At 39.4% G+C, this 23,873-nt stretch overlaps 1 protein-coding gene across 2 annotated transcripts in view; it reads right to left on the reverse strand.

Moving 5' to 3' along the window:
- APOO (apolipoprotein O) overlaps window positions 1-23,873 on the reverse strand; it is a 58,613-nt gene that overhangs the window by 2,017 nt on the left and 32,723 nt on the right. The window contains exons 5-8 of one of the 2 annotated variants that reach the window (XM_012656344.1): window positions 21,261-21,356; window positions 16,461-16,552; window positions 12,542-12,622; window positions 1,763-1,828 (exon numbers count right to left, since the gene is read on the reverse strand). In XM_012656344.1, coding sequence (XP_012511798.1) covers window positions 1,793-1,828; window positions 12,542-12,622; window positions 16,461-16,552; window positions 21,261-21,356 — 305 coding nt within the window. In that variant the 3' untranslated portion in view covers window positions 1,763-1,792. Of the gene's footprint in view, window positions 1-1,762; window positions 1,829-2,153; window positions 2,185-12,541; window positions 12,623-16,460; window positions 16,553-21,260; window positions 21,357-23,873 lie in introns of those variants that run through there. The other variant, XM_012656345.1, reaches the window with a different exon arrangement.

Genomic DNA, 23,873 nt, shown 5'->3' on the forward strand with positions numbered 1-23,873 from the left:
TTTTATAATGTAACTATATCTCCTCCAATAAAGATCTAAAAAAAAAATGAAATCAAGGTTGTATATACAGCAAGCTGAACTCTGATCCAGAATATCTTTGAAAACTAAAATGGATATTTACCTAGTTTCCCTTTATTCTATATCTCATTCATTGTCCCTGTGGAGAAATACAACCATATTCAATGTAAAGTCTCTAGAAGATATGTGTGGCTCTCTGGTTGTGCACCCTCTATCTGCCAACCGCTGCCCCCTTTCTAATGGCACATGCCATGCACATCTGGCCCCATTCCCCAGAGAAGCTGATTCTGGGATGGGGCCTAGGCTTCTGCCTTTTAACAAGCTCCCCCGTAAGTTATTTGTATCTGAGAACTACTGGCTTTGGGTTACTATATGAAGGGCTGTGATGTAAAAGAGGAACTGGATTTGTTTTCTGTGACCACAGTGTAGGAGTCACAAGGAGACATATTTTTGCTTAGTAGAAAAACAGATTCCTAAAACTCAGAACTGCCCAAAGATGGCTGCCCCATGGGGTGAGTTTCCTATCAGTGGTGGTATAAAAGGAGGAAGATACAGGGCTACAGAGGAGTCTGCTTGAGGCTGGGGGCTGGGCCAGATGACTTCTCTCAAATTCTAAGTTTATATGACTCTCTGGATCTCCAAAAATATGAAGAAAGCTTGAGAAAGAAACACTTAAAACCCAGGGTTTTCATGAATTTTGAATAGCAGCCATGATTTACAATAAATGTAACTGAATTTTTAAAAATTTTCTGATTATTAAATAAATTCATATTCCTTGCAGAAAATTTTTGAAAATACAGAAAATTAAAATGTAAGTATTATCTTACTATCAAAAGATACTTAAATTTTCTGTTGTATCTCCTGGTCTTTATCCCCTTTAAAAATGTATCACACTACCTTTTTTTTTCACTTAACAATAATTGTGCACATGTTCCCAAGTAATTAAATATTGTTGAAACAGAATAATATTCCTCTTTATGGATATACCATAATTAAACCATTTTCCTATAGTTGAATATCTAGGTTGTTTCCAAAATTAATATAATCTTCTAATTACCAGGAAATCACAAGTGCTCTTATACAACTTTTAATATATATACAAAATATTATCAATATATCTACTGTTTTTATACTTGGTAGGTGCTCAATGAGTAAATATTGAACAAATAAATGAAAATAAATGGTGATTTGAGTATAAGACCAGAAAAAATCTCATTGATTTTCTGACTTCATCTGATATCTTAAATTGCTATAGCCTCAGGTTATTCAATCTTTAAGGAAGGAATAATTACACCTAATAATAATTAAACAAGGAATTCCCTATGTCACTTAAGGTGATATCGCTACATAATCTTGAGGTTCTCTACAACAGTCATGCATTCAAGTGTTTATTGAGTATTAGATGAATACAAGTATACTTCCTATAATAAAATGTTGTTTGGAAAAAAAATAAAGTTAAGAAATAACGGTACTTTTCAATTGTTTGAAATAGATTTGTAGACAAATCCCAACTGTCTGGTTCTAGCTTATCTAAAAAACCCAGGTACATCACTGGAACAAACACAAGTAAATAAACATGGCATTTAAGTCCAGAAATTAAAGATGGAATAAAATATGACCCTTCCTTATGTTTCCACATCAAGTTGAACTGCTGTAATTAATTAAATTAAATTAACTAAAGAGAAGTCATTTCAACTATCACTAATAATGCTAAAAATAACCACAGTATTTTCTTGTTCTTTACCTGATTAAAATGGGCAGGCAATGGAATTTTCTACTTATTTCCAGGTGAATTCTTCACATTTCCTGGCTTGTAAAACAAAAGTAAGAGCTTTAATGCAGTTTGAAAAGAAATAGTGAAACACCTCAAAGTGTCCTCGGTATTTGGCTGAATACAAACATTAAATATTATTATTTTGGCGAGGGGTCAAGCCATTTTATTCAGGGCTTGGGGGGTGTTGAAGAAAGGCCGAGGGCAATGAGATCCCATGTTCACAGTCGCCAACCATTAAATATTATTTTACTGCTAAGTGATCCGTTTCTCAGTAAAAGGAAGAAACTCCTAGGGCTCCCTGAGGCCCTGCTGTAGAGAGTGACTTGGGCACAGAGGGCAGGAAATAAAGCTGCATTAATCCTCATTATGCAGGTTCAGCCAAACAGTTGATTCTATAAAAAAAGAAAAATCAAATAAATAGTGAAAAGATTTCTTAGTTCCTGAAAGAGGAAGATTTATTACTTCATGCCGCTGTCATAGTTGAAGAAGGCTGCATACCTATGGGAAGGCTTTTCTGTAGGTACTCCACTCCATGCACTAGCCAGCATAGGGGCCAATTCATAAAACATGTTTATTCTGAAAGAAGTTAGAATGGGACCACACCCATTCTGCCTGGCCGCCATCCGGGAACATATAATTAGGCCATGTCATCCAGGAGAAGTGGTGTAGGAAAGTTTCTAATGGGAAAAGTTCATGTGCTAAGTGTTTAAGGCCTTACTTTCTCTCCTATAGGTTTTTGAGAGTTTAATTCTGAAAACACGTTAATAACACCTGCTTCCCGTCAAAGATCCGCGCTCTCGTGAGCTGCCAGTCTGAAACACACCAGGCTGCAGCTGGGCGGGCAATGGGGCTGTGATTCTGTGCTCCAGACTTGGTGCAGGTTCTCCTGGTGGCCCTTTCTGAGAGTTATTTATGGGTGAAGGCAGGAAAAAAGGTGAGAAAAAAGGAACATGTGACCAACGCTGTCATTTCAGAGCGTGGTTTCTAGGCAACTTTGCGGCTCACTGGACTGGCTGAGAACTTGGTCTCTAAGTACGGTTTTATACTTGTCCCAGTATAATTAATGTGTCTCCTATCACTCCCAAGAGTATCCTGGTTTGGATGATAAATTATATGGCCACCACATCCACTTGAGAGTGGAGTTCTGGGGAACAAGGTTATATGCATTGCTTGGTGGATCAACATACAATACTCAGGTCTACATGATGCTCTGGAATGGAGCTCTACAGGATTCAGCACCTGCGCCCTTATACTCCGGAGCCACTCCCTACCCCTGTGCCACATGTGCACATACACGAACACACGCACGATACAGCGCCAGAGGCCTTTTCGCTGTTGCTTGAACTTGCCCAACTCCTTACTGGGACAAGACCTTTGCAAAATGTACCCCTTGGTCTAGACTGGTCAATCCCAATTTTTTCCTGGCTAAATGCTATTCATCCTTTAGATCAAGGCTTTCTTTGTATCCTGCCCTTCAATTCCAGTTAGAACCTTTTATTCACTTTCATAGCACCCGTGCACTTCCTGATTTGTGTAATTATTTCTTTCATGTTTGAATCCTTCATTAATCTGTAAGCTTCATGAGGGCAGATTATCCCTGGGGCCTCCTGGCACATAGTAGTCAAATATCTCTTGAATAAACAAATGAAATGGGATAGAACCTACAGATCTGATGAGTGTAAAAAAAAGTTTGAGTATATGATTGATGAAGAACAAGAAGAGATAAAAAGAGGCTTTGAGGGCGAGTCAGATAACCATGTCCAACAACTGGGTCTGGCATAAAAACAATGTGGTTCTCTACCTAGTTAAATGTATTTTAGGTCTGAATTAACATAATGCTTGGCAAGTACTGCCAATGATATTCTTATATATTCTACTATCTATGCTTGCCAGTACCTTGATCTCAAAAAATAAGATGCTAAATTCATAAGCTTTCTTATCTTTTAGACAAGAAGAAAATGAGCACACAAAAACATTCTTCTGATTGAGGAAAACAACTCTGTTGCTAGGAAAATTGTTTGATTACATATCACTTACAGTATAACAAAACATGACAGTTCAATTTCTCACTAAAAAAATATTGAGCCCATCCACCGACCCTATTACAAATAAGACCTCTCTTGGCAGAGACTGCCATGATCTCAAAGAAAATAACATTCTGACTTCAAAATGTAGTTCATGATTTAGCACAAGCCAGAAATCATTTTTTTTGCATTTGTAGACAAAGAAACAGCTTATTTTTAAAAAATATTTTATAACTCATTCTCCTTATAATCTAATTTTAATATGGATCTGGTTTTGGATTTTAAATTTATTTTCTTCCATGTCCACAAACATGAAGGACAATTTCTGTTAGCAAAACAGAACCTTTTTAAAAATCAAAGCCTTGATTTCTTACTAGTATGCACTGCCATGTGAAGAGGGATTGCCAGGCAAACCTTTAAGGTACAGCAGCCTACGGAAAAGTCTGAGTCTCTCACTAGTTGAATTATTTTCATCAATTACTTAACTTCTCCAAAATGTAGGATTTCCTCACTTGTAAAATGGGGGCAATAATAGAACCTGCCTCACAGACTCTTCATGAGCAAAGAGCTTAGTGCCCAGGGCCAAGTTCACAGCCAAGTGCTCAATAAACATTACCTAGCCTATATGGTAGGTTAACTTTTTTTGATGAAAAAATAAAAGGTAAGGATAAATGACCTGTTAAAGATCCCAACAAAATTCTAGTTCATTGGATGTGGTACGCAGGATAATGACCCCCCAAAGATGTCTGTGGCCTAATCCTGGAACCTGTGACTATGTTACTTTACATGGCAAAGGGAAATTATTTTAGATGATCTGGGTGGGCCCAAACAAATCATAGGACTGCCTGTAGTCTAAGAGGCAAGGAGAAGAGGAGGTCAGAGAGAAGGGACTTAAAAAGGACTTGCTGAAGGCTTTGAAGATGGAGGAAGGAAGCTGGAACAGTTCTTAGCTGACAGCCAGCAAAACAGACCATGGTCCTACAACCTCAAGGAACTGAATTCTGTCAACAACCTAAATGAGCAGGAAAGGAATTCTCCCCTAGGGCCTCTAGATAGGAATGCAACCCTGCTGACTCCTTGATTTAATATTGGACTTCTGACCTACAGAGCTAAGATAAATAAATCTGTATTACTTTCAGCCTGTAAATTTGCAGTCATTTGTTTCAGTAGCAATAGAAAATTAAAACAATCATATGTGGACTCCTGACTATGAGGTGTGGTTTGATTTTGTATCAGTAGACAATATCTTCTGAGGCAGGAGTGAAATTGTGCAGTGTCACATGAGTGGTAGTTGGTGATTATCATGTGCTAGAGTCTGTCCATTTTATGTGTTCCTCATATGGATAAACTCAATCCTCAAAACAGCCCTAGGAGGTGCTACCCCCAGTTCCCAGGGTGCTGGAGTAACTTGCCAAGGTTCCAAGGTTAGTAAGAGGCAGAGGTAGGGTGGGAGCCTGCTGCTCCTTTCCTCTTAGGCTCCTTAGCCCCTGGGCAACGCTGCATCCTGCCAGCTGATACCAAAAGTGCATCCTTTCTAAAGAAGAAGTGATTTTTTTTCAAGGTTTCTAACTTTTTATTTTGCTAAGTAATGGTGTTTGAAAAAGGAAAGAAGAATCATTGCCTAATACAGCAAAAAACTAGAAAGGAAGGGCCCAAATTCAGAACAACTTTAGCTTTCTAGAAAACCCATCACATTTTTAGTTTTTTAAACAAGTTTTATAATGGTAAGAACACTTAACATGAGATCTACCCTCTTGACAGATTTTTAAGTGTACAATACAGTATTGTTATCTATAGGCACAGTGTTGTGCAGCAGATCTCTAGAACTTATTCACCTTGCTTGACTAAAACTTTACACCTGTTGATTAAGCAACTCCCCCTCCCTCCCTCCCCAGAGCCCCCTTGGTAACCATCATTCTAGTCTCTGCTTCTATGAGTTTGACTATTTTAGATACCTCATTTAAGTGGATTCATGCAGTATTTGTCCTTCTGTGACTGGCTTATTTCGAAGACGAAAATTTTTGAATTACATAATTTACCTTCAGCTAAACTTTCACGTGTTTATAGAGAGCTGAGGAATTTCGAATGAAGGAAGAAGCAGCAGGGCATGTTCGCTGGAGGTGGTAGCTGCTGCTTCCCTTTCATTTTCCTGCTGAGCCAGCAAGGGCTTAATAAAACTATTAAAAGCTTAGTTTTAGAAGTCCTGCTCAGTTTTCATGTTGGTAACAGGTTTATGTTTCTGTATATATTTTCCTGCCCTTTAAATAATTAGTTATTGTTGGCCTTTAGCAATCATTCTAACATAGTAATTTGTTGCATTTCTAAAAACCTGTGAAAAACTAGACTATGACATTTACTGAGACACACTACTGTGTTAAGCTAATTATAAGACAACTTTTAAAAAGCCATGAAGACTATGGCCCTGAGGACTGACACCCACAACTGGCCTCCACCTCTGATCCCAGACCATGTGCTGGGACTATTCTGAAAGGGTTTCAGATTAGCAATGGACAATCAATAAATATTCCATGCTTTCATTAAGCTCCTAGAGTCAAAGAGTGAAAACCATAATGGAAAAGAGCAATCAATCAACTACATAAATAACTCCTGATCATCAAAAGACACCAAAACTATTAATAAAAAGACAAGCCCCAAAATGGGAGAAGACATCTGCAAATATGCAACCAAAACTAGGGAAAAAACATCTAGGGAAAAAATAAAGAACCCTTACAAGTCAATAAGAAAGGGACAAATGACCCATACCAAAAATGACCAAAAGACATGAACAGGCATTTCAAGAAGAAACCAATAAACCTGTGAAAAGATGCTTAACCTCACTAGTATTCAGAGAAATGTAAATTAAAACCATGATGAGACATTCTGGAAACATTCTGACATGCCAAATAGCAAGGAAACCACCACATATGACTTGGGTCATGTCAAGAGGACCTAGAGCCAAGTTCTATTAGAAAATGGGGCAGTTTGAACGGTAACAAGGGTAAGACTTGCAAAGAATTCAAAGCCATCAAACATGTTCAAATCTATAAATGTTTTCCCCTGACTTCACCAGCCAAAATAATATTTCTAAAGAAAAACTAATTGGTGACCTTCTTAGGATGAGAGGGAACCAGTTCATTATTTTGAAACCAGATGAATAAGAAGAAAAAAATCAAGCATTTATTCTGTTTTTCCTATATAAACTATAACTAGGTAACTAAATACTAGATGAGGAGATGGGGTTCCTTGTCAAAATATTCCATCTACTAATGTGCAAGTGAAATGACAGAAATGGAATATCACCATTTTCCAACCACCCAGTCAATGGGTCTAAGCATTAAGCATTAACAGTTGCTACCACCAAAAAAGCAAAGCAAAAACCAGACTATGTCCCTACATAGATTTACAGCCTTGCCAAAAAGATCAAACAGGAACCAGATCAAGTTGCCTCTGGATCCAGCTGCCAATTTGCAGGAAATACAGGGAACATATATTATACTGCACCATAAATGTATAATCGGCAAAACCCAAACTTTTAGAAACTCTATAGGTCAAAGGTGCCAGGTTCTTCTAACAGATACATTGTAAAGCAAATAAAATGATGGAAGGGGAACCTGTAGATTAAGAGAGACTTAAGGGCAAAAAAAAAAAGTTGAAAAGCATATTAAGTCAAAAATAATGGGCAAGACTAAAGTGACGGGGATGAATACTTAAGTGAGAAAGCCATAAAGAAAGAAAAGAAAGTTATTACAATAAAAGTCAGGATAGTAGTTATTTGGGGAGGGAGGAAAAGGATTGTGACTGGGATGGGCTACATGGAGGGGCTTTGAGGGGGGCTGGCAAAGTTTTATTTTTTTGTCCTAGATGATGGTTTACAAGGGTGTTTGCCTTATAATAATTCACTTAGCTATAAAAAAAATTAAAAAGTCGGCCGGGCGTGGTGGCTCACGCCTGTAATCCTAGCACTCTGGGAGGCCGAGGCGGGCGGATTGTTTGAGCTCAGGAGTTCGAGACCAGCCTGAGCAAGAGCGAGACCTCGTCTCTACTGAAAAAAAATCGAAAGAAATTATCTGGACAACTAAAAATATATAGAAAAAATTAGCCGGGCATGGTGGCACGTGCCTGTAGTCCCAGCTACTCGGGAGGCTGAGGCAGGAGGATCGCTTGAGCCCAGGAGTTTGAGGTTGCTGTGAGCTAGGCTGATGCCACGGCACTCTAGCCAGGGCAACACAGCGAAACTCTGTCTCAAAAAGAAAAAAAAAAATTAAAAAGTTGTTTAAGGAAAGCACATTATTGAGGCAACTAGGAAAATGTGAATATGGGCTATATATTGGATAATATTTTTATAAACAATGAAATGTTAACTTTTATGAATAAAATACTGATATTCTGGCTATACAAGTGAGTTTTTATGCTCTGGGGAAATACATGCTGAATTAGATATAGGTGGGAAAGTACAATGATACTTACCACTAACTTTCAATTGGTTCAAAAAAATAAAATATACATGTGTGTGAACACTGAGCATGTATAAAAAGCTAGATAAAGCAAATATAGCAAATGTTAATTAGTGAATCTAAGTGAAGGGTGGATTCATTGTACTAGTCTTGCAACTGATCTATAGTTTTGAAATTTTTTCAAAATGAAAATTGGGAAATAAAGTAAAGCCACATATATACACACACACACCACAACGAAAAACTCTTTTGAAGCCACCAGACTGGCAAAGATGGAAACAACCACTTGGCATCATCTAGTAAAACTGAAGATATGCAGACCCTATAAACCAAGAAACCAGCCTAGAAGAACTCTTCATAAACCATGAAGCCATGCTCACAGCTGTGTGTGTAACAGCAACACACTGAAAAACACCCAACTAGCCATCAATATGGGTATTTTCCCCACAAAGAAATAGTCTACAGCAGTAAAAATGAATAAACTACTGCTATACACAGCCCATAAACAAAATGTTAAGGGAACAAAACAAGTTGCAAAATAATACATATAGTAACACTCCAGCTAGATAAACTTTATATGTGTATATATTTATTTATATTTGGTATATTCATATTACTAAGGCAAAAAACAGGCAAATTCAACTATAGTGTTTTAGAATATATACATATATGGTCAAAGGAAAAGAAAAGTTTAAAGAAAAACAAGGGAATGAAAAACACAAAATTCCAGACAATGACTCCCTTCGGGGAGGAGGGGGCCCTGGAGGACTTGGAAGCCATTAGTAATTCCCTATTTTTAAAGGTAGATGATGGGTTGGTACATGTGTGGTCATTATATTGTTGCATTTTAAACTGTACACATAAGTTATATATTCTTTTATCTAAAAAAAAAAAAAACCTAATCCACACTATGAGGACAATATTTCTGGACACACCTATGACAGTTCTGACAGAGAGTTTATTTTAGCCGAAGCAGATAAATTCCTCTTAAGTGACCAGTAACAATGACAGATTGAAAGACTACTTCATCCAAACTTCACTGGTAGAAGACTCAGTGCAAACACACAGAAACAATTCCCAAAACGTAGGAGGATGTGGCAGAGAAGCAAAATGCCACAGAACTGTTTAGGGTACTTCAGAGTAATATAGCCCTGTGGGAAAAAATACAATTAAGAATTGAGCCATCATTTGTACCACTTAAAACTTCAGGGCCCTGTTTAAGCATAATGTCCACAATTTTTTTTGACTATGTACAACCGAAAGCATGTACATCTGTTACATCATTACAGTACAAACAATTATGAATTAGATATTACCTAACTGAGACTGGTAATTAAAGCCTGACTTGAAAACCAACTTCCATTCCAAACAAGCTAAGAAACGAACAAAAAAACCTCCTTCATGAAATGTCCCCCAGTTCCCTTCAATGACACAAGATCTCTTCATCCAAAAGTTTACATTTGTTTTCTGTGCCTTTCTTCAGGCACTTAACATGTTTTGTCTTATATTCTGGTTGCATGCTTTCCTCGTTGCCTTTACTGGATTATGAATTATTCGATAGTCTATGAATATACTCAGCTCCAGGGCCCCAAAAGATTCCTATTCCAGGGTAGCTTAAATCTTTGCTCTCATTAAAAAAACAAAAACAAAAAAACCCTTGAAATTCCCCAAAGTCTAAGGGGCGGTGGAGGGAATCTGCAAAAAACCATGGCACTTCATTATCAAACAATTCCTGAAATCTAAATGAATCTCGAATTAATAGGGCCTTCTGATATTTTTCCTTTAAACTACTAGTAAATGTTTAACATAGTCAACATCAATTTTATTACCTTCTATTGAGAACAGACAGCTATCAGGAAAATTATGCTTGGAGAATAAACGGATAGGAGAACACTTTTAAGTTCTCAACAACTCTGAAGAGGGCAAGGGTATTAAAGAGAGAAAGAAATGCAAACCAACCATGAGCTCATTAGAAATCTTTATCACCCCACTCCAAAAAGACCCTCATATAAATATGAGTAGCTTTAATATCTAATGTTCAAATTACCACAAAATGCTGGCCTGTTTAATTGGCGTTCCAACCATAGTACTGGTGCTTCTGCACTAGCTGAATTCTCAGAGCAGAGAGCTGTTTCAAGCAAGAGGCTCCTGTAGCTCCCACTTTAGCTTTGGGGTGCATGTGTGTCTGCACAGACACTGCAGGGGGGCTCAGAGGCTCCGGGGCACCCCCGCTCCCAGCCTCAGTGTGCCTCAGTCTGCGGTCACACCACAGTGAGCGTTCGGAGCTGAAGCTGATTTAGTCTCACTTTTCACATTTCTTTCTAGGGCTGTGTATAGTTTTCTTGACATTTTACTTCCTTTCCCATATAAAATTCAGTGTGGACTTGTTAAGAAATTTTTTAAGCAGGAAAGAAAGCTTCCATAGAAAATGTCAGAAAAATGAAAATAAAACTATGAATGTTTATTCTTTAAAAAGGATTGCCAAAGGACACTTCATATTGATACAGAACTTCCTACTCAAGAGCCAGTTTAAACAGGCTCAAGAGGGACTAATTCTGTTAGAAACCACCAGTATAGGCCGGGCGCGGTGGCTCACGCCTGTACTCCTAGCTCTCTGGGAGGCCGAGGCGGGCAGATTGTTTGAGCTCAGGAGGTCGAAACCAGCCTGAGCAAGAGCGAGACCCTGTCTCTACTAAAAATTAGAAAGAAATTAATAGGACAACTAAAAAAAATATATAGAAAAAATTAGCCGGGCATGGTGGTGCATGCCTGTAGTCCCAGCTACTCGGGAGGCTGAGGCAGGAGGATCGCTTGAGCCCAGGAGTTTGAGGTTGCTGTGAGCTAGGATGATGCCACAGCACTCTAGCCCGGGCAACACAGTGAGACTCTGTCTCAAAAAAAAAAAAAAAGAAATCACCAGTATAAAAATTAGTCTTAAGATTTCACTGGAAGATTATTTATGTAAACAATGAAATGGGCTTATAATATATTCTATATTGTTACTTCCAAATTCCAGTTCAAAATTCTGGATTTTAATTATGAGACAGTCATTTATATATATTTTTAGAAGTATTTCCATTTGAAATAACTGGAGTCAAAATGAACTGCCTTCAATCTATGATGTAGAAGGTATGTTAATATAAGAACCCTGATTCGGCAGGGCACGGTGGCTCACACCTGTAATCCTAACACTCTGGGAGACTGAAGTGGAGGACTGCTTGAGCTCAGGAGTGCGAGACCAGTGTAAGCAAGAGCAAGATCCCGTCTCCGTTAAAAATAGAAAAATTAGCCGGGTGTCATGGCACACGCCTGTAGTCTCAGCTACTCAGGAAGCTGAGTCTATACAGCCATACGACCCTGAACTCCGAAGCTAAGCAGGGTCAGGCCTGGTTAGTACTTGGATGGGGGAGGAAGCTGAGGCAAGAGGATTGGTTAAGCCCCGGAGTTTGAGGTTGCAGTGGGCTATGATCACACCACTGCACTCCAGCTGGGGCAACACAGGAAGACTCTATCTAAAAAAAAAAGAACCCTGATTCTTCCTTAGCTGGCTATACCCCTGAGTGCTTAGTGGAAACATGATGCCTCATTCTGTACTCATTCTTCTTTATCAGGGAAAAGGGAGAATGTTCCAGCAAACACAGCAAAAGGGCAACATTTAATTAGCTATGTGGCTCCTAGAAGAGATGAAAGGTGACAAGTTCTTACGATTACAAAACCACTACCCTCTGCCACTCATCCACCAGACAGCATAGAGAAAGTGGCCTGCAGCTGGTGGCTGGTCCCCAACATACGAGGGCTCACACTCAGCTGAGCCCAGAAGCCTGGGGGATAAACAGAAACAGCACTGCTAAAGGAAAGAACAGAGCTTGATGATAAGTGAAAAGTAAGAGGAGAAGAGGGTTTCAATTATTTGTCTTTTTTCTGGGAACACAGCATGTTCCCTTTGTACTCGGTTTTGATAAAACTTTCAGATAATATGCTACACTTTGAGCAAATTATAAACACAACAGAGTGGAAATTATAGTCTAAGACTGCGGTGGAATGCATTTTATGGTCATCACTTATTCCGCCCTGCTGATAACCAAATAACCAAATGCTCAGCAGTTCTATTGCCCCTCCAATAAAGGTCACCAGAAAATCCAAGCTGGAGAGGTAACTAGAAACAAACAGAAAAAGCAAGTAAAGCAACAGAGTTATCAGGTATTTTATAAAACCCTAGAAAAACCACATATTTAAACCAAAAGGAAGGTAATGAAAAAGACGTTTCTCACCTTTTGAAAGTTCGCCTTCCACAAATCTTCTACGACTATGTATCCTCGTAAACCCCAGTCATATAATTTCTCCCCACTGACCTTGAAACAAAATAGAAAAGATCTGTTGCTATTCCATACATGACTGGTAAGGAAGAGAATTTTCTATTTTCTTTTTTTCTGTTTCCCAAAGGATTATATTTAAGCATATGACTACTACAGGAAATCTTGGGACATACACATTAAAACTGTGTAACATAAGCCAATAAAAAGATAGTAAGAATGATAGAATAAGAAGAAAAAATTGTCTGGTTGTGTATACTTATCTTTTAAAATGATTTGCCATAAATTACAGGTATATATCCTAAACTTTCAAAATTTCAAGGAAAATAAAATGTTAGGAGACCACTGCTGATATGAGAAATTCCTGAAAATCAGACACAGAAAGAAGGCTTCTACCTATCACATCTAGCACCCTGCCTGGTACATTGCAGCCAACCAAGTCACATTTGCTAAGCTGAAAATCAATTATTCATTTTAGGGGCTTAGATGAAAATAGTTGAACCCAATGAAGATGCTCCCAGTTTTCCCAAGCCCCCCGAAACATAAACTCTTTTGAGTTTCTGCAGGGTTTTGGAGGTAAGCTGATCAAGAATTGTCCCCCCAACATCCTGAGGTAGGCCCCAGGGTCAGGGAGCTTATGATCTTAAAACATGCTTGTCCACCTTTAGCTAGCTGGCTTAAATTGCTGGAAACTTTTTCAAGTACGGAGCCTTCCAAAAAAATGCTTCTAGTAATTTGCATCCACTCATCCTATTTATGACAAAGAATATTGATTACTTTTTCCCATGACAGTATTTCAAATTTCCAAAAGCAGTTACTATTCCCTTCCTAATTTTTATAATAATTAACCTTTGTGTATAGCATTTTGGTTTACAAAGCACTTTCACATGAATTATCTCTATCCTGTGTAACAACTCTGTAACAACTCTGTGTGGTAAGCAGACAAAGACTACAAGGAAACACTCAGAGGCCTAGTGACTTGTCAAGGTCACAGTGCTAGTCAATCCAGCAGTCTTTGCAACATGCTGATTTCTTACAAGCTATCTGCTTCCAGTTGCTCCTACTGTTCTTAAAATATATAACATGATATGATTCTTGGACCCATCAGTAGACATATTGAGCATTTACACATATGGCACTGTTACCAGTGTTTTACATTTTTTTCTCTTCTTTCTTTTTTAAGAGACAGGGTCTCACTCTGTTGCCTAGGCTAGCATGCAGCAGTACGATCATAACTCACTGCAGCCTCAAACTCCTGGGCTTAAGCAATCCTCTTGCCTCAGCCTCCCAAGTAGCCAGAACTACAGGTACACACCACCATGCCCAGCTAATTAAAAAAAAAAATTTGTTTTTTAGAGATAGGTTCTCGCTATGCTGCCCAGGCTGGTCTTGAACTCCTGGCCTCCAGCAATCTTCCTGCTTCAGTCTCTGAGTCACTGGGATTATAGGCGTGAGCTACCATGCTCGGCTGGTGTTTTATACTTCTGAGAGGAAAATAACATTCTCGATCATCAATCTAAGGGTTTTCTTATAGGACTTTTAGCTAAATGCTACTGAACAGAAAACAAGTAATTAAGTGGCTTAGTCAAGATCAAGGTATTCATAAAGAAGAAAACTAGAACTGTGAAATAGGAATAAATGACACTAAATATCAGAAAATCTCTTTCAATAGCTGACGTTTGCTTAGTATTTTGTTTTTGTTATTTTCTGAGACAGAGTCTCGCTGTGTTGCCCGGGCTAGAGTGCTGTGGCGTCATCCTGGCTCACAGCAACCTCAAACTCCTGGGCTCAAGCGATCCTCCTGCCTTAGCCTCCCAAGTAGCTGGGACTACAGGCATGCGCCACCATGCCAGGCTAATTTTTTCTATATATTTTTAGTTGTCCGATTCATTTCTTTCTATTTTTAGTAGAGACGGGGTCTCGCTCTTGCTCAGGCTGGTTTCGAACTCCTGAGCTCAAACAATCCGCCCGCCTCAGCCTCCCAGAGAGCTAGGATTACAGGCGTGAGCCACCGCGCCCAGCCTAATTTTTTCTATTTTTTAGTAGAGACAGTCTCCCTCTTGCACAGGCTGGTCTAGATAGAACTCCTGAGCTCAAGCGATCCTCCCGCCTTGGCCTCCCAGAGGGCTAGGATTACAGGCGTGAGCTACTACACTACTACACCTGGCCTTGGTTTGATTTTATCGTGGTAAGAGATATACAACATAAAATTTACCATTTTAACCATTTTTAGGTATACAATTCAGTGGCAGTAAGTATATTCACAATGTCATACAACCATTACCACTATCTTTCCCAGAACTTTTCCATCATCCCAAACAGATCACTAAGGTTTTATATCTAATGAAAATAAAGTTAATTGTTTTGTTTTGGCTTATTCTAGGTACAAAAGACGAAAAAAAAAAACTCTTTCCCACTGACTTTAAAAATAAATAAGAATGTAACTCAGATTTGCATCCTACAATCAATCTTGGTTGTGAATACAAAAAGATGTTTTGCAACATATGCTATGGCATATGGGGGCAGCCACATATGCTTCTCAACCAGTAACTTAGCCCACCCTCCCCACCTAGCTATTTACCATTTAAATCATAACAGACTGACATGATGTTTAATTATTTTTATTATCTAGGGTGGGTAGACATTACTCACTATTCCTGAGCTAGGGCTAGAGCAGGGACAGGAGCATTAACTATCTGCCTCCAGGATCATTATAAACAATGTCGTGCCAATGTTGAAAAGATCTTAATGGCATTCAGGACCAAAGCCATCAATCTCCCATAGCTGGGGCCACTGGACTCCCACCTACAACTGTAGCTCGATCTAGGAATGTGGTCTGAATTTTGTCATGAGGAATCCAGGAAGCTCAGTATCAGGTTGGTCTGGCTCAGAGCCTGATCCTGGTGACTGCACTGCTGTCTCCTCCTGGGACTGAGTCTCCATGTGATATGGCAGTTCTGGCAACTAAGTCCCTGACTCTATAATCTGCCCAGGACCTCAAAACCTAGAGTCTGCCTTGCTCTTGCCAGTTTTCTGAGGGACTGTATGCCTGGAGTCCCACTAACTCCAGACATCACCCCCCTCAGGCTACCTACTGATCTGTATCAGTGGTTCTCAAACATCATAGGCAATAAAATCACCTGGAGGGCTTGCTAAAACAGACTGCTGGCCCTTATCCTCACAGTGTCTAATTCAGTTGGTCTGGGTAGGGCCTGAGATTTTGCATTTCTAACAAATTCCCAGGTGAGCTGCTGGTCTGGGGACCCTGCTTTGAGAACCAGTGGTATAGCTTTACAGCTTTACCCATCTTGCCTGCCACCGCGATCTACCTACTTGTGAGGATACCATCAAGCTGAGGTCTACAGGGTGAGAAAGGAGCAGCCAGTTGAGAGCCCTGAGAAGTACATTCCCAGCATAGGGGACTACAGTCTCCCAAGTCCCCAACAAGGAAAGCAAGGCCTGCATCGGTACCGGGATGAAAGCGTGGAAGCCAGAGCACTTCCAGGCAAGTCCAACGAAAGCAGGTTGTGACCAGACATGCCTAAATGGAGCGACCCATAATTATCAGCTTTGGAATTTGAGTCTCTAGACTTCCCCATAAGTATGCAAAAAAGGCATCTTAAATTTTGTTTGATTAACATTTAAATCAGCATGCAAACTGGTGTTCAAATTCTCTGAACACTGGCATTACTGGATGGAGGGCTGGAACTGAAGTATATAATGGAGAAAATAATTTAAATTTATTATAGTTCATCTATATGTGCAAACAAATTTTAGTCTGGTATTGTAAAAACTGCAAAATAAAAGTAAGCAGCAAATCCATACATACGCAAGTAAGAATGAGGGACATCATAACTTACTGGGCCATCTACCTTACCTGGACAAATGTGATGGCTTGTTGTGGATAATAGATAGAGGCAGCTAAACCCATGAAACCAGGTGGATACACCAGCTTCTTTACTTTTGAACCTAATAAATAAAAGGTTGTACACACCATCAGATGATTCATTATCCTTATCATCACAATTTACCTTATATATTTAATATTGAATAAGATTTCTTTGGTCCTAAATTGAGAGAATGTGTCCAATAATAATCATGTGTACCAAAAAGAACCACCACTTTTTCACCACTTTATTGGGATATAATTCACACAATTCACTCATTTAAAGTGTACAGTTCAATGGCTTTTCCTGTATTCACAGTTATGTAACCATCACCACAATCAAGTTTAGAACATTTCAATCATCTCCCAAAGAAACCCCATACCCATTAGCAGTCACCCCCTAACTCCCCATACCCTCCAGCCCTAGGAAACCACTAATCTACTTTCTATCTCCATGGATTTGCCTACTCTGGACATTTCATATAAATGGAATCACGTAATAAATATGTGGTCCTTTGTGACTGGCTTCCTTCACTCAGCAACTGTTTTCCAGAAAACTTCCCTTTCCAAGGGAGCAGAATAAAAGATTGTTTTGAAAACAAATAAACAAACCAGTATTTTGGTTTCTAGGGTTTATGTTCTTTCACAGCAACTGGCTTCCTATTTAAATACTAAACACAAGCATTCTTCTCCTCTCTTTTCTGTGACCCCATTAAAATAACAGTAAAAGAATAAAATACAGATTAGTAAACCCACTAATGAAGAGAAAATGTGTGGAGGGGCCATCTGCAGCTAAGAAGTATCAACCAATTTTCAGAAAATGGAGAGTGAATGGAAACAAGAAGACATGCTGCCTTTTAAGTCTTGAGAAGGGGCTATAGCCTCAAAGGAAGCAGATCTGTCCCAGGCAGCCCTACAAAGGCTCCAGACCCAGAGATGGCAGGTACTGTGGGGAATGGTGACAGCAACCAGGGATCAAGACAGGGGAATAGGACAAACACAAGTCCTATACACTGACCAGTTGACCCTTCCGTTCCCTATGCCATCCCAGTGCAAAACTGCCCATGGCCAGGAAGCCACACCAGGCAATTTTTTTTAAAAGGGGCAGGGTATCACTAAAGAAACCCCATGCATTTCCTGCTGAGAACCAAGATAGCTGGGAGGGTTGTGCGTGTTAGTGCCCGAGAGTGAAGACTTCCTCACACTGGCACTGGGTATAGATGCCCCCATGTAAGGTCAGTTCCCACCCAGCTCCCTGCGTCAGCAGGCCCCATCTATGCAGAAAAAGTTCTTACGCGTGTTTCAGTTGCCTCATTCTGAGACATGACCAGACAACCAAGGATCACCAGTCATTTGAAGAAAGCTTGAAACACAAAGGAGAAAGATCAAGGACAAGCAAGAAGAAAAAAAAAGGAATGAACAGGAAATAGACAAACTTCAAAAGAAAACTAAACTTGTTATTAAGTATCATCACATAAATTCAAAAAGCTACCACATTAAAAAAGAATTCTATGAAAAAAGCAACAGAGAACAAAAAAGAGCTCTTGGAAATGACCAAAGTAAAAAAAACTCGAAAGAAACAAAATAATCTCACAGGGTCATTTTAAACAACCCAATTGCTAATTAATATGAATTCAGGAAGGAAAAAGAATGAGATTAAATTTTCAAAGAAATATAAGATAGATACCTTCCTTCAGCTGAAGGCTGCAAACCACCAAAATGTCCAACCAAGGAATGAAAACATCTATATCTAGTCACAGCACCATGGAAATTCAGAACACTAAAGATTAAGAGAAGATCCTCAAAGCTTTCAGGAAGAAGAAAAACTGAATCACTTCAGAAGCAGAAAGCCTTTGGACTGGCTACTGATTCTCACATCTGCAATGCAGGATGCTAGAAGACACCGCCTTCAAAGTTCTGATGGTAAACAAATTCTATGCCCAACCAAACTATCGCTTGATACGAGGGCAGAAAGTAATTTTCAGACATGCAAGGTCTTGGGAAGTTTGCCTCCAATATATGCTTTTTGGAAAGTGACTTAAGCATGTTGTTCAACAGCATGGCAGAGTAAACCGAGGAGAAGATGATGTGGAATCCAGGAAAAGGGGCTCAGACCCAAGAGATAGTGAAGAAGACAAGTCCCAAGACAAGAGCAGTATTGAAGTCTCAGGCCAGGTTGTACAAGGACGTGGGGTTGTACAGCTGTGGGGGAAAAGGAGAATTGATATTATAGAATAGATGGCAGGACGCAGAGTCTGTAGAAACCAGAGAATGAGGTTAAGAAAAATTGGTAGGTGAAACAGGAGAATACACATGGACTTGACTCCACTGAGAGGCACAGTGTTTTTGCCATGGGACCCATATAGATGCTAGCACAATGTGTGTTAATAATACTTACACAGTTCTAATATAATGTAAGTGCTGTTTATTGGTTGTTTTTTATGAAACACTTCATGAATTTGTGTCATCCTCGCACAGGGGCCATGTTAATTTTCTCTGTATTGTTCCGATTTCAGTATATGTGCTGCTGAAGTGAGCACTATTTATTGGTTTTGAAACTTTAAGCAGACAAATCCCCAAAGATGGAACTTGGGTTACAGAAGAGAATACAAATGTTATCAGACTAGACTATTAATAAATTAATGTTTCTCTCCTGGTCCTGTTGCCCGGATTGAAAGGATAAAATTATCCTACAAGAGAAAAGCCTGTGACAGCACTGGGATCCCCACCCCCCAACTCTCGCCAGTTGAACCTTTAAGCTCCCGGGCAGCTCACAGGTGAGGACCAGGGGAAGCACAGCAAACCTGCCACCCAGTCATTTTTTACTCCTCTAGGGAAAGCTGATAGGCGGTAGCCCTTGGGCTTCTAGCTCCTGCTGGTTCCCACCAAGAGCTGGGAACCCAGAACCCCAGGAAAGAGGTGTGATCACATGCCCCCGCCCCCACCTCCATGCCCACACCTCCCAAGAAGCCCGGTGGTGTGGGCTGTAACTATCAGCATTGCCAGAGGGAAACCACTGGCCAACAGTGCTGGGGAGAGCCATCGCAAGGCAACAATAGTGGCAACAATCACCTGCCGCTTTTGATTGCCCTGACTGGGCCCACTTCCTCTGAATGATCATCCACTCACCTCTCTGGGAGCCCCTTGTCACCACCATAGTCATGGCCATCCTCATCAACTGTGGCAGACTACCTTAGCAGATTCACTCAAGAAACCTTACCAGGAGGGACCTTCTGCACCACTGCACCCATCCTGCTGCCACCAGCATACAGGACCATCTACCTGGAGGGGCCAGCAAGCCATTCTGGCCACCCATAGACCTACCTACCATCCCACTCATCTTGCTTGGTGAACCCCTCAGATACCACTCACCTTGGCCCTTCTACACCCAGCACCTATGGGAAAAGACCTGCTGTTGTGCATGTGTGAGTGTGTGTGCATGCTCGTGAGAATATTTGTGAAAAAGAATTAAAGTTTCAAATTATTTTAATACTACTGAGCCTTCCCAGGAAAAGGATGCAGAGAGATAGGAACAAATGAACACACAAAAACAAAGGAATAGGACCCAGAGTAGAGGGTGTCCTCATGCTGCAGCTCTGCCTAGGAGAGCGTGGTCCCCCATCCTCCTCAGGATGGTCACCCTGATGGATGTGCAGGGGACAAACACTTGGCAGTGTAGGAATATACCCATAGCATAGAGAGCTTTCTGTGGGACTATAAGACTTCTCCACATACCCTAACCATGGAGAGGAAGGGGGAAGCTCATCTCACTCAACCTCACATCCCCATCTCCCAAACAATAGCCAAAATCCCAACACCTTGGCCTTGGATGTTCATCAATCCCAAACACTATGTAAATAAGACCAGAATGCTTTCCTCAACAGCTTTGCATGTCAGGAGGGGAAAGAAGTTTGGGGAAAAAATGTTGGCTTGCAAGTTGATTACAAAAAATGAACTGGAATTTTAGTTCAGATATATTTTGCATGAGATGGGAGTTCCTTCCACAGGTAAACTGGGAGTAGCACCAGGGCAGCATCTACCCTCTAGATTTGAAAATAATGGTAAGTGCACATAGAGGGAAGATTTTTAAAGTTGGTGGAATGGGTACCAAACTAGTCTCCATGGTTTTCTTTCATTCTCCATTAGAAATTTTTGTAATGTCTGAATTTTATGCCATCAACATTTATTTTACAGTCAGTGAAACTCCAAGTAGTCATTATAAATTAATTTCACCATTGTGAAGTATTTTACCATCCTTTATTTCCTATAGATGTTTTATAATCTAGCAGTGTAATATAGTAATATTTTTAAGTTGACATTCATTAACTTTTAATTTTAAGCATTTTTAAAGTTTCTACATCATCACTGACTGAAGCCATGACACATCAAGTAGTTAATAAAATCTCCATTAAATTACTGTTCTATTTACTGTGATAAATAGCCTGATCTTAATGGTGAAACATTTAGAAATAGTTTATTTCTCGGGTGTGAGAGACTTTGAGCAAAAGTTCACTCTTTCTGTACCAAAGACCAACAGGGTCTTGATCAAGTATGTATACCTGTAAAGGATAACTAATTTCTTTTTTTTTTTTACCAAGAGTATACAATTTCTATACATGCTTAAAATCAAATATCATAGAATAAACAACCACATCAATTATGCATTAAGAAGGCCATATTTAGGAACCAACTTTTTATTCTGAAAACTGGTAAATGAAAGGAAAGAACGAAACATATATCCTATCTCTCCCATATGAACTATTGAAAAAAAAAACATAAAATTGCACCTACCTCTAGCCAAAAGGAGTCCAACAAGGCCAGCAAAACCAATAACACCAAGTCTTGGAAAAAATCCAGGAGGTGCATTTTGGAGATATTCATAGCTGTCTACAATAGAATCAGACCAGGAAGCAGTCCCATAAATTGCTCATTAAAAAATAAATAAAAAAGTCTTATACAGTATCCAATGCTTTTCAAACCATGTATGCTTTGCTTTCTGCTAGTATGCTTCTATTCAACACATTCTTTTTATGTGATATATAAATAAAATTTATTCATACAGCCAGTGTCCAATTTTCAAACACTTTTGGTCTGACAACCTACTGACGATAAAGTAACGTTAGATTACCTTCACGTTCCTGAAGGCAATGCATCGAATTAGCTATTAGCTATTCGCACAGGGAGAAATACAAATACAGGGATCTTTCGTGATCCAAACTCTCATTATCCGAACACAGAAAGAGAATAGATTTGGATAAATCTTTGGATAGATCTGTTGTTGTCTGAAGCTTTGCCGCTTGCTCTCTGAAACTCAGGAACCAAATACATTAGACTGAGAAAAATATGTATCCTTTGTCATTTGAACTCATTATTTGAACTCAAGAACAGAATAAATTTGGATAATGAAGGAAACTTGTAGTACAAGTCCATGCAGGAAATAGCCACTGTTGATAGTGATAGAATAAATAAAAATAAATCCAACATGTAAGCCTATACACATTTTATGACTTCATTCACATGATGCCTCCTCTCCTTTCCACTGAGCCAGTCCCACTAAATAAAAGCCAGCTTGAGTCCTACCTCCTCAGAAAAGCCTTTCCTAAGCTTATCAGCCCAGACCTCTCTTCTTCCTCTGAAGTCCCATCAGATTTATTCTCTGTACCATCACTTGGTACCTATATCCTCTAGTACCTTGTGTTTAATTATTCAGGTGTGCATTTGATGTCTCCCCAAGGAGAATGTAAGCTCCTTAATGTTGGATTGCTTAGACTTCTGTGTTATCTTCCCTTAGTGGTGATAGGGGATGTTCATTCAACAGATTTTATTAAGAGCACTGCCAGGAGTGGACGAATACTGGATGAATCGACAAATGAATTTCAGTGAGGTCATGATTTACAAAGCCCTCATGTCTCTCTCTCTCAACCTTATCTTCAGCACTCCCTATCTGCTTACGGTTCCCCAAATACCCAATGTCAAGTCACATCTCTAAGCCTTGACCATGCTGCACGCACTATGTGGAATGCCTGCCACCCGAAGTCCCACTCCCACATCTTGGTGTGGATAACACTGCTCCTTCAAGATTCATATCAGAAATCCTTCCCTGACTGCTCCCATCTCCCCAATCTCTATTAAACTAGTCTCCTTCCTCTGTACCTTCAACAGTGGTCTGTGATTGTCTCTGTATTTGCGCTAGTATTGAATAATTTATTATATGCATCTCAGTAGCTGTGACTACTGTCTTAATCAACCTCAATCTTCAATGCTTGCCACAATGGTGACTTAACAAATGTATGCTGAACTGAACTAATAAACTGGAAAACTCAATAATTCTCTCTCCTAGGTAATACAAGATACATGCCAGTTTTCCTTTTCCTGGGTTCTTTGGAAAATGCGGTGATTATTTTAAATACTACTATAGGGCTTGTGTGCTGTTTTGCATTAATTACTGTCTGCCCTTTTACTTATTTTGCCTTTAACCTAGTTTTTATTTTCCATCCTCTAGTCTGGGTTATTTGAGGCAATTTTCTACTTCCCTTTATTTTTGCCTACCAGCACAGTGTTGCTCAATTCTAGATGTGAGCACAGAGCAGTTAACAGAAGGACACCCAGATGGCTTTGGTGAGCTGAGCCGAAGTGGGTAAATCACAAAGAAATGGGAAGGAAGATATGTTTTAAGACTGCACTGAAGCAGAAGCCCAGATTCTGGTAACATGCCTTGGCTGTGACTGCTGGAAAATGGACTGATCGCCTTGGCAGACAACAACACAATTCATAATGGAATGCTTCTCCTTCACAGCCTTTGCAATAACCATGAGTCCAGGAGAAGACAGACAGACTAATGTTACAAATAATGCCTATTGCTATGAATTAATGGGAAATGATATCTGTATATTCACACACGTACAGATAAAAGACTTTATCAGCTCTTTTAGTTTTCTCAGGTAAAAAAAATGAAGATAATAAAGTACCTGTCAGGTTGTTATGAGGATTAAATAAATATTTTTAAAGCACTTAGAATAGTACCTGATACATAGGCACTAAATAAGGGTTTATGAAATTAATAAAATTAAGATGTTACTTATTAACATGCCAATAATTAAAGAACCAGTAGGCAACTATTATTATATCTATCGTCAAATGAAAAATTTATTTCTCTGATAGTCTCAGGGCAAAAAATAAACTGTACTCATGTTTATTTTGTTCTATCATGGAAATAAACCCTTGTAAAAGTAAGATTTTGATTTGTTGAGATGCCCAATAAGGGGAATGAAATATGATCAGTGTCTCTATTAATTTACCAGTTCCTGACTGAGATTAGTCAGAACATAGACTGTGAATCCAGTTTATGAGTGTATGTGTGTAAGTGGCCCACATGTGAAAAACAATCAAGGACAATAAAAATCA

Source organism: Propithecus coquereli, unplaced genomic scaffold (assembly GCF_000956105.1).
Source record: "Propithecus coquereli isolate 6110/MARCELLA unplaced genomic scaffold, Pcoq_1.0 Scaffold50, whole genome shotgun sequence".
Classification (NCBI taxonomy): domain Eukaryota; kingdom Metazoa; phylum Chordata; class Mammalia; order Primates; family Indriidae; genus Propithecus; species Propithecus coquereli.